Source organism: Olea europaea, unplaced genomic scaffold, assembly GCF_002742605.1.
Source record: "Olea europaea var. sylvestris unplaced genomic scaffold, O_europaea_v1 scaffold1093, whole genome shotgun sequence".
NCBI lineage: Eukaryota > Viridiplantae > Streptophyta > Magnoliopsida > Lamiales > Oleaceae > Olea > Olea europaea.
Window position 1 is genome coordinate 139,255 of NW_019228292.1, and position 11,982 is coordinate 151,236.

Below are 11,982 nucleotides of genomic sequence, written 5' to 3' on the forward strand. Positions count from 1 at the left end.
AAAATCATTGGAAAAAGGTAACGATGCACAAATCCAAACTCAGGAGCCACATGAGGGAGGGAAATTTACTATAAAAGTACTTAATTTTATTAGAAGTCACTCATATAATAAACACAGAGGCAACATCCTCAACAGTTAATTTTCCGGTTCCCAAAATAATCGAAGCAAAAATAATATGTGAATTTTCTATGTAAACAACTGATAAAGTAAATCAACTCCTGATATTCCGATCAAAATATTAAACCATCTGCACAAGAAAAACTATGGAATGTGAGCAAACATCCTTATTATACGACGATATATAATTGGCGGTAATTCTAGTACCAATGCAAGTGTTTGGACTAAGCCATTACCTAGACACAAATCTGGTGTGATAGTTTGGATAAGGCTTGAATCTTTAAGCAGCAACCTATGACGAACCATGAAGGAAATTTGTATTAGATTCTGACTTGACAAACATTGGAAGCCTGAAAAGGCTGAGACTCTGGATAATAGCAGTATATGCATTGCCATGAAGGTTTTTTTTTTATCGTAATCTACCTATTCCTTCCAATCCTCAGTGATGAATCAATACGTAGTTGGAAGAAAAGATTTAAAAGATCAATTTATGAGCATAACCTAAATGAATAAAATAATCTGACTAATAAAAACAACTGATTTCTTGCTATCCTACAAATCATATTCTGCCATTGTCATTAAGGCAATTCGAGCATTGATACATCATTTCTCAATTTCGTATTCCCTATTACGGTCTCTTGAAGTAATGTAACGGAGCTTTACCTTGTCTGTTAATGGGATAAAAACAGCTTTGACTGCCTCAAAAACTTTTTCAATGGGCTGTGCAGCGTCAATCTAAGATCAAAAAAGCAATATCAGTTTCCATCGCAACCCTTTTTAGGCCTAAAAGAATCCCCATAGGGTGGGAATTAAAAAGAAGAATCTTGATGAAAAATAATCTTATTACCTTTCGAACCTTCCCTTTGGAGTTGTAATATTCAATCACAGGAAGACTGGATTCCATGTAAACCTTAAATCGCTTCCTTATTGTCTCAATGTTATCGTCCTCTCTACCCTTCAAGATGCAAAGGAAAACGAAGGAGGCGGAGTAAATAAAAATGTAGAGGACAGATATCACATGAAAACTGCAGAGAAATGGTAAGAGAACAGAAATTTTAGATCAAGAGAGAAAAGAAAGACATCTACCTGGTTCCTGTTCAACAGGCGTTTCTCCATTTCTTCTTCTGAACAATCAAAGAAAAGCACAAATTCTGGCTCAATTCCAGTCTGCAAAAATTAAGATAGTCAATAAACCCTGAAATTGGTGCACGATACATATGATATATTAAATGCCTTTCTCTAGAATCCACAATGCAGCTAGGAGTCTGTAAGCCTTTAAAAAAATTGGAAAAAAGTAATTATGTTTCCATTCAATGCATAAAACATGTGAAAACAAGCAAAAAAAAAGATTAAAATTGATTTTAAAAGAAACTGAGGGTGGAAGAAGAGGTTAAATAGAAAGACTTACAACAGACTCGAAGTTAGCACGGTTCTCCTCATTACGAGGGAAGCCATCTATAAGAAATTTGTCATTTCCATTTTCCAGCATTGCTCGTTGGAGTAGCTTAATTGTCACCTCTGATGGTACAATTTTTCCCTCCTTAATCATGTTCTGTATCATTGTCCTATATATCACAGGTCAATAAGGAATAAGATTAATAAAATATTTGAAAAGGAGAATCTTGACAAGTTCTATGAAGCCTTGACATATGAAAAATAATACATTAATCCTAGTGTTCTACTGTAATTTTACTTGGATTCAAAATCAATACGCAGATGACCATGGATTTATTGCACTTCACATTTCAAAAAATCAACCTCGATCGAGCAAGACAATTACTTGATCCGCAATACAAGAGAACAAGATAATCAAGAACTTATTTCGTATAAAGAATATAAAGAGAATTGATCAAGGATGAAGAAAAAAATTAGTAGTAACATATTTCTTTTTGAATAGCTAAATCATGTTAATAAAAAAGAATTGTAGTACAACGAGGATGTACCCATTTTCAGAACCAGATTTTATTTCTGCACGGAGAAGATCACCAGCACTGAGATGGGTGTATCCAAAGTGTTCTACAATATTTGCACACTGAGTTCCCTTACCACTGCCAGGGCCACCTGCTCCAGTTTATTGGTTAAAAACTAACATAAATATCAGAAAGTTTGAAATTAATCTAAATAAAATATGAAGGAAACAGCATATAGAACACCGACTTAAGAAATACAACACGGCAATTTTCACATCCAATGCTGCTTTATTATTATTATTATGATCATTGTTATTACCCATATCCAAAAGACAAAAAAGAATATCATAACTTGATCGACATCCAGGGAGGCAGACGCATGAATGACGGTGACATATATTCAGATACCACAATTTGAAAATGGAGCACTCACCTAGAACAAAAACAACTGTAACTTTCTTGTCAGTTGGTACGCTTCCATTTGCTTCCTGCAGTGTTACTACATCAAATTAATACTCTAAAGAAGATAAGTTTTCGAAATCTGCACACACATATCCATCGTGCACATTTATACAAGTCACTGCTTATCTTAGTGAATCCTAGCTGGTGAAATAAGTATCCAAATAAATTTTGCAGGAAAGACCAACTCGTAGTGCTAAATTAGTGACTAAACAACCATTAAGTTATATGCAAGTCTAACAATACTGTAATTGACGACCATGAGATCTGGACTTTAAAGAAAGTCTATACTTCATTTTACTCGAGTCAATTTATTGCTAGTCCAGTTAATTTGAACTGTGCTATCAGATTTCAAAATATTTCATAATTTTGAAAACTGCTAGGCCTAGAGACATTGTCCGGAGTCTTACTAAAAGTCCTTGGGAACAAAATCAAGTCCCAATAAGTGTTAGTCGTAAGAAACCTTAAATTACTATTATACTATGCCCATGTTTAAGCCATATTCTAGGGAAAAAATGCATTATTCATATCAAATCAATGAGAAATGTGTGGTTAAAAAATAAGAAAAAGATTTAGATTTGTGTGTAATATTATTTTATTAAAGAATGTATGGTTGAAATGATGTCAAATCACTATTGAAAAATGTATTTTTTTGAAAATAATGTGCCTCAAACAAGCCCTATATCCTCAAGTATTAAGACCGGTGTTTCAACGCCCAATCCAAATGCCAGTGCATTATTTCTTACAATAATTTGAGCTCTAAGCCTATGTTTTTTTCCAAAACTCATTTTTTCTTAAACTCGTTTTCAACTCTACATTCTCTCATAAAATAATTTTACACGTAAACCCAAAACATCTCTATTTTTTAACTACACATTCTCCAAAAATCACTATTCCAAACCCTAGTTTCCCCCAAAAATGGGGCTCAAATAGGGCCTGAATTGTAGATTTAAGCCATAGGTATCCTTTGACACTCATCTTGTATCTTCCTCGAGAAATAGGATAGAAGCATAACTATCCAAAATTACCTTTTTTTTTTTTTTTTTTTTTTTTTTTTTTTTTTTACTGCTGTTATAATGTGCACAAACTCTAAGAAGCAAGGATACGTGAAAACTTATTTCATACATTGCCCAATACATATCCAAGTTTGGATACACTTGGACGAGCTCTAATACATATAGGATATGTGTTTTTAATTATTTTTTATTTTTTACGATAACTACTGGGCACGTTAGGACATTTGAAGAAGAAGAGTTTTATTGGTTTTAGCTCTTCTAAAACTCATTATTATTAATAATAGATGACAAACATTTTTATGTAATAACTGACTATTGTTATTATCAATAACTTATTGAAAATAGATAATATTTATTAGTTAACAATTTCAAACAAAGTACTTGTGTTTTAAAATAATAGAATACATAATTTACTCTTATTATTGAAAATATATATAGTATAAATAATTGAGAACTAGAATTTTAAATTAATTAACTACTATAGTTTTGTTATTGAAAATAGACAATAGTATTAGAACTTTTAGTACATGTAAAACCGTACTAATAGAAGAGAACTATAATTTATTATTAGACATTGACAATAGTAAAAACTTCTAATAATTGACAACTATACACATATGTGTGTGTGTGTGTGTGTCTACCGCATATCCTAATTCTTTTTAAAAGCTGTATTTGTGTACCCCTCGTATCATATCTGAATCCATGCTTCTTAGCACAAACTTAGAAGAACACCTCTCTACATTTATGTTATTTTGTGACATTAATTAAAATCAAATCCAAAGATCAACTAACCAACTAATTCTAGCTTTTATCAAACACGAGATGACGAGAAGTCAATTTTTTTAGCTCAGCCAAATCCAAAATTCAGTTAACTGGAAATGTATAAATAACGGTGCTTTGATGTATATTTTTGCTTGATGACCAGAGATACTCTAACCACCTTATCTAGAAATATAACTTCAAAGCTATAAACTTAAAAATTCAATGACATCTCTCTTTCTTTCTTAAGAAAAAAATAAGAGAAACAGAAGGAATATCAACTTCAGAACCATAAACAGCTTTTGAAAGGCCACATTTCTTATTTCTTGATCAGGTAGAATACATAAAAAATAGCCCGGTAATAATACCAATCAGGGTGGGGAAAAATAAAGCTCTTATAGCATGGACTCCTAAAAATTGGGAATTGTTTTATGTATATATTGCTTGTTCAGAAATTTAGAGGGGTTTTTACAGTTCTTAAGCATATTATCAGCTGAAATCTGGAAAAACACAAAAAATAATGGTGAAATGAGATTTAGAAAAAAAATACCTTGTTTACAGCATCAACGACAGTTCCCATGGGTGCGTATTAAGCTGTGTCCTAACTTTATCTGCACACAGCCCATGAATACTAATGCAGTTAGACTAACATTCTTATTTCGATCTCAATTTTTGCTGCACAAACTTTTAAAATGAACTGTACTAACATCTGAAATTTAAGTGATATAGATTTTCCATTAAATGCAAAAAATTGACCAGCCAAAGAAAAATTAAAAAGGACAAGCAACACTGCTAAAGGATCTTTTGCAATAGAGATCTAGCACATCTCAATTCTCATATTTGTTGGACTTCAAATATCAGTGGGTACATGCTGGAAATTCTTTAAAGACAATCTCCAAAGTAGATGTTCATCAATTCCTAAAATCTGACAACCACTAACATCTATTAACTCTATGAATCATCTTATCTTGCAACACAGCCATTTCAGGACCATAACTGGCAAACATGACAAATCTAATGAGAAATGCAAAGCAAACAACAAAATAAATATTTTATAACCCACTAGCTTAAGATCATGCAGCAGAGAAACTAGAACTATTATCTTAAGAGGCTTGGAGTCAGACACAAACAAAGACGTGAACACAACTCTTTAAAAATAGTAGGCATGTAAGATGCCTGGACAGGGTGAATATATTTTTGAATCGATTTACTTACTAAGATTAAAAAGGAATTCATGTAATTCAAAATGAGCGTTAGAAGTGTCTGAACAATAATAGAAATCATGAGCAGTATGAACCCTTGGGTGGTACTCTCCTTACTATTTTTTTCTTCTAGCCATTTAAACCATTTTTTTCCATTATTTGTCTTGCTTTCAACCAAAACATAGTAATGCAGAAGTTAGAATCATTTGTGGTTCTAAAATTGCATGTTAGTCTCTTAAATGTCATTCGGTTATTCAGCATTGAAACTTCTAAGACGCAAGTGTTTCATTTCGGAAACTCTTGAGAAACATTTTGGAACTCGCAAAAAGTTTCCCATTTTTAAAATTTTGGAAAATCTGTAGAAACTCTGGGAAAACTTTTAGGAAACATTTCATATAAAATTCAGAAACTTTAACCACACCCTTCCCCCCCTTCCCCACCCAAAAAAAGGGGCTCCAACTAAAGTTAACTTAGCTACAAGCTTTAAGCATTATACTAAAAGAATTAAATTGGTAAATTTTAATATAAACCTGGATTTTCTAATTCTAGTGTTGCCCGTCCTTGGTAAACTTATCAATTCTATAGAGAAGTTATCTGTTACTTCCCAGACAATTTCATTTATGGTTTGACTCTTTAAAATAAAAAGCATCTCACTTTCAAAGAGTCTCTTGAGATGCTCTTAGCAAATATGCTTAAACTTGAGGGAAATTTTTAATCTTTATATAGTGTTTGATTTTAAATTCTAGGGATATATTTTTAAAAGTGAGCAGAAGAAATAGAACTTCAAACAGAAACAGAAATGTTAGATGACCTATGATCAATCACATTACCGTAGAAACACATAAGTAGAATTGAATGGACAATCTAATCTTTCAGAAAAGGCAGGCTTACAACTTAGAAATGTTGTTCATGTATCAACCAGATATGAGACTTTTTTTTATCAAAAAAATCAAATGATAACTCAATCTCTAAAAGCAGTAATTAACTTCAGCAATTATTTTGAATTTCTTAAATATGAAAATCTTTTAGCAGACAAAATTGAATGAAAAGATTCAAAATGGCTATGACAATATAGCATATCAGCATTTTCAACAGATCTGGTGACATGATAAACAGACGAGCAAATTTTCTCTGATGTTTTAATATTGATTCAATATCAAATCACAAAAAATGACATCAAATACAAAATCATCCAAGTAATGATCAACAGATCCGTTGTCTCAACGGGATTAGCTTTAAGTTCAGTAAAACAACATTTTCCAGAAAACTAACGCGATGCACAGTTAATAGAGTTGTCATAATCTCTGATCTAACAATTATATTAACTAGTAAAACTAAAAACTATCAGATCACAACATAAAAATTCTTAAAAACGTCAAGCATTTTAATACGAAGACAAAAAGATCAAAGAATTCTCACTTTCGCCGAGATCTAACATTCTAATTAGTAATCAAACAAACGAATCATTCTCAACTCAAATGAGAAAACATGAATCACAAAATTATATCATGACAAATATAATCAAAAAATTAGAAACAAGATCTAGATCTCACCTTATTGATTGAGTAATTGGAAAAGGGAGGGAAATTGTTGAGATCAAAGGATGGCACAAATGGAGCGAAGAGCCTGTATTTATTTAGAGAGACGGGGTGTGTTTAAATGGCAACTGACTGACTAATTTTGTAAATCTGTGTAATATTTTGGTTTCTTTTTTGTGACACCACACGTTTTTCTATCTCTGATGGCGCGTGAAAATGTGATTTATTGTCGGTAGGACAGGAAATGCGGAGGGTTAGCAGTGACTTTGCGTGATTTTAACGGCTATTGGAATTAGAATTAAGGCCAGAATCATTTAAAGCCATTTATTAAGTAAAAAAATTAAACCCAAGTCCTTGTATGATCTCCATTATTTTCAAAATAGTACATTATTCTCTCTTATTTTTAATTATACATTCTTCAATAAAATAATATTACGCCTAAATTTAAAATTTATCTTTTTCTTTTTAATCACACCTTTTCCATCAAAATATTATTTCAAAATGTATTTTGAGCAAAAAAATGTTCAAACAAACTCTAAACATGCTATCGTTAAAAGGTCGAAATTGAGCTGGATGGAGCATTGCTTTTATTGAGTTTTAAATATGGGAAATTAGGGCGGGGATTTCTTGACTTTTTAGTAGTTTGGCTATGAGTATTCAACTTTCGACAATGAGGTTTGTATATGCTATCTACTTCAAATATGTAAATTTGAGTCATCTCGTGATCGTATTAATAAAACGTGACTTTCAATTAACTTCAAAAGTAGAATAAGTGATTTGATAAATTGACCTACGTCATTAACATATTCGTCACATTATGTTTCAGATTCACGAATGTGAATATGGTTGGGGGACTCATATTCACCGATTTTGAAAAATTGAGGACCCAAAATCTCACTTTACAAGCTTGGTAACTTACAATCAAATCACGTGAAAGTTTAAGGAGCTGAACCTTAATTTTCCCTTTAAGTACAAAGGAACAATGCAGCAGAGTCGCATACTTTCAAGTTTCAAGAAAGTTACACTTTGAAGGGTATATTCAATTTATACTATTAAAGACTTTTATAAATTTTTTAACTGAATGAGTTTCATAGAATTTAATGAAATTCTATTTATTTTTGTAGATTTTTATAGAATCGTTAAAAATCTCTCATGAAATTCTATAGATTTTCATTTAAAGTTAAAATTTTATAAAATTCATTTGACATTTGCATACTTCAATTTGTATATTATTGAAGGCAAAATTGTAGAAGGGGTCCCTAACCTTTTTAAAAAGTATAAAGGAGTTCAGAACCTTTTATCTTTTGAAGTATAGTTTCTAAAATTTAGAAAAAAATAAGCTGTTAAAGGAATTCTGGATGGAATACTGTGATGTTTGGAGCTCAAATTCTACGAAATTCAACCCAAACCAGTAAATCAAGCAGCAAAAAATAGAAGGCAATTGAAATGATAATAATGACCATTCTACCCATTATTGCATTACGTATTATTTGGAAATAATTTATAGACAGTTTAATTTACAAATAGATATAAATATGAAAAATTAAATAGTATTTGTGAATTCAATAAAATGTATAGTTAAAAATGAAATTTGACCATTTATAAATACTTTATAAATCTACAATATATTAAAGTATGGATTGAAGAGAAACTTTTGAATATCAATTTTATCCTTACATATTTAACTATATGTTAATTATACCCTTGTATATATTTAATATAGTGTCATTAAATATTATTTAACTTCATTTAATATACATTTAAGTGTAATACTATTAACTAAATTAAAAAATATTTTTAATTTCTATAAATGGTTATTTAACGCCATTATTTGAGCTCCTTACACATCCGTTTTTCAATTTCATTTTGAATTAATGCTATTAATCAAATTAAAATAATTTTTTTAATATCAAAATGGGAATTTAGGGCCATCATTTGAGTTCCTTAAGCAACACCCATTTTCAATATCATGTTGAATAAATTGAATTAATGATCTTAATAAAAATCCCTGGTATTTTTAGATATATGTTAATTTTACCCTTATATATTTAATATAGTACCATTTAATACAATTTAACTTTATTTAATATCCATTTAAGTGTAATGTTTATTGTTTTATATTGGAATATTTAAAATTTAACGTTAATCAAATTAAGTGTAATTACTTAAATTACATTATTTAAATTAAGTTTACCACTTAAAATCGAAGCTCTCGTATAGATGCAATTTTATTATAATTATATAATAAAATATATTAAAGGTTGCATTAATATAATGGTAGATTAATTATCATATAAAATAATATTTATTATATTTTTAATATGATTATATATGTAGACAAGTTTTGATTTTAAGTGATTAAACTTAATTTAATTAATCTAAATTTATGAGTACTCCAATATGAAAAATGAACTATATACTTGAAAGGAGACTATATGAAATTAAATTTTAATTAATCTATCATTAATGCCACCTTTAATATATTATATAACGTTATTTTACACGTACATGTACGCGCACACACACGCACGAGCTTCACTTAAAATCAACATTCATGTACTTATATAATTATATTATAATTACGATATATATATATATATATATATAATGTGGAGATAGATGAGAAATGTTCAATTACCATTTTGTCCTTATATATAACATTGTCAATATTTTCATTCAAAAATTATAAATTTCACTTTTAATTAATTAATAGTTGATAATATGACTATTTAAATACAAATGACAATAAATTGAAAAAAAAAATTGTTTAAATGTGATCAACAATTAAGAGGAAAGAAATCAATGATGGGAGAAATTATCCATCAATTTTAAAAACCTTAATAATTACTCCTAATAATTAAGAATTACTGTATTTGTATCCACACACTAAATACAAACTTTTGTGTATTAATGAGAAATGTGTGGGTAAAAAATAAGAAAAATTTTTGGATTTATATGTAATAATATTTTATTGAAGAACGTGTGGTTAAAATGATATCAAATCACTGTTTAAGAATGCATTTTTTTTTAAAGAATGTGAGTCAAACAAGGCCATAATGTTATTGAACTTTCCAACTAGCTTTATTAAATTACTGAAAAAAAAATCATAAAACGTGATTTTATAGCGATATTAATAACAGTTTTTAAATTTTTCAACCAACTTTATTAAATTATTCTAAAACATTTATATATGTCGATTTGTTAATTATTTGTCAATCGTATTTGAAAAAATATATATTTATTAAAAAATTATTAAATTTTTCAACAAGATTATAATGTTATTAAAATTTTCAAATAGCTTTACTAAACTATTCTAAAACATTTGTTTATGTTGACTCATTAATTATTTGTTAATCTTATTTGAAGAAAAGAATCATAGTTAGCAATCGCATAAATTTTATAATAAGATTTATAATGGACTTTTTTTTAACTAAAATGGTTTCATCTAAATGAAAAATATTCATATCTTAAGAAATAGGAAAAGGAAAATATATAGTTTAAGTATAATAATATAAGAATTGTACAATAGAATAGGGGGGTAAAGGGGAAATGTATATTACTTTTGGTGGATAGAGGAGATTTATTAGGGATCTATTTTTGTGAGATGCATATTGCCTGAGATGTGTGAGATCACTTCTATAATTCTCCTCTATAGGAAAAAAAATCTGCATCAGCGACAAGATGTAGCTCTAATATTGAGGTTGAACCACTATATAACAAGCATATGTTTGCATCATTGCATGGATCTATATGTTTGCTTTAAGTGTGTTTCTGATTTCTTGTTGCTTAATTTGTAGCTCAAAAACTTGTTTATAGAATTTGTTATGGCATATAATGGTGACAGTAGTACTGGCAATTGGATTTTACATTGGCTTGAACTTTATGGCTACCCTCTTCCAACCTCCTTGAGCACATTGTTTGGTATGTCTGATGTGCCTTTCTACAATTGGTTTTACATTTGCGATGGGTTATTCCTGGTTTTCAAGCTGAACAAGAACCACTATGCAATAATTCTTTAACACTCTTCTTGTCAAGTTATTATGTTATTGAACTCGATTCTTGTCTGCTCTGCGGATGAATTTGTTGGTGAAATTTCATCGAATTGGAGTAGAAATCACAAAATATAAACCGGAAACGCTAATAACAAGATAATCACAAACTTGTATCAACGAATGGTTTGAACACGATATTGTTGTCCTTAAATGATATTTGTCACTTCTCCTATGAATTTGAGATGCTTCGAAAGTTGTTGGCAATTGATTTGTAGGATTATAACAAGCCTTACAAGGATTTAAGCACCAAAGTACAAGTGCAAATCCTAGAGAACTTTTAAAAACACAAAGAATGAATATGAATATGACTTTTACAGACTTTGATATTTGATTTTGGAAGTAATATGAAACTTTGATGTTTTTGTGATGTTTTTTGCCTTCAACATGGATCTAATATATATAGATGCATACACCACCTTCACGAAATGGTTTGTTATTTAATGTATTAAAATAGTAATTTTTTTATTGCTTCATTCATCAACTAACTAATCATTACATGTATGCTACATAGGAAGACGATTACAATAATAAGTGACTACAAATAATATTATTCCTCCAACAATTCGTATTGCCTATGTGCTTTCTATGTCATGTTATGCTGCAATTGTTAAAAAAAGATTGTTTTCTTGAAATAAATAACTTGTTTTACTCGGAGCCTATTCGACAACCATTATTGTAAAAAAAAAAAAAATAATAATAATAAATTAATTAGTAATTTTTAAGAAAATATGAAAATTAAAAAGTAAAGAAAATTTTTTGATATGCGCATCAAATATTTTATTGTGTGAATGTAATTAAAAATTACTTTGTAGTAAACCATAAAATAGAATGCGTCAAACAAGCACTCAATTTGCACCACAGCTGTTTTTACAGCTTTTGGACCATTAATTTTGGATACTCTTTTGGACTTTTCCGGAAAGTAAAGACTT

General features: G+C 29.4%; 1 protein-coding gene across 1 annotated transcript; it reads right to left on the reverse strand.

The window, feature by feature from the left end:
• Nucleotides 1-39: 39 nt before the first annotated feature.
• Nucleotides 40-7,192, reverse strand: LOC111373244 (UMP-CMP kinase 3). Its single transcript, XM_022995751.1, has 10 exons — nucleotides 7,017-7,192; nucleotides 4,812-4,872; nucleotides 2,461-2,515; nucleotides 2,061-2,178; nucleotides 1,526-1,682; nucleotides 1,204-1,284; nucleotides 965-1,072; nucleotides 781-852; nucleotides 354-409; nucleotides 40-247 (listed from the first exon to the last, which is right to left on the reverse strand). The coding sequence occupies exons 2-9, from the start codon at nucleotides 4,839-4,841 to the stop codon at nucleotides 398-400; spliced, it is 633 nt and encodes a 210-aa protein (XP_022851519.1). The 5' UTR covers nucleotides 4,842-4,872; nucleotides 7,017-7,192; the 3' UTR covers nucleotides 40-247; nucleotides 354-397.
• Nucleotides 7,193-11,982: the final 4,790 nt, after the last annotated feature.

Excerpts from the sequence above, each read along its gene's own strand:
- LOC111373244 (XM_022995751.1), bottom strand. The coding sequence starts at position 4,841 with ATGGGAACTGTCGTTGATGCTGTAAACAAG. Across the intron at positions 2,179-2,460 it reads TACAGTTGTTTTTGTTCTAG|GTGGCCCTGGCAGTGGTAAG; the intron begins GTGAGTGCTCCA and ends AAACTGGAGCAG. Across the intron at positions 853-964 it reads CCAAAGGGAAGGTTCGAAAG|ATTGACGCTGCACAGCCCAT; the intron begins GTAATAAGATTA and ends TTTTGATCTTAG.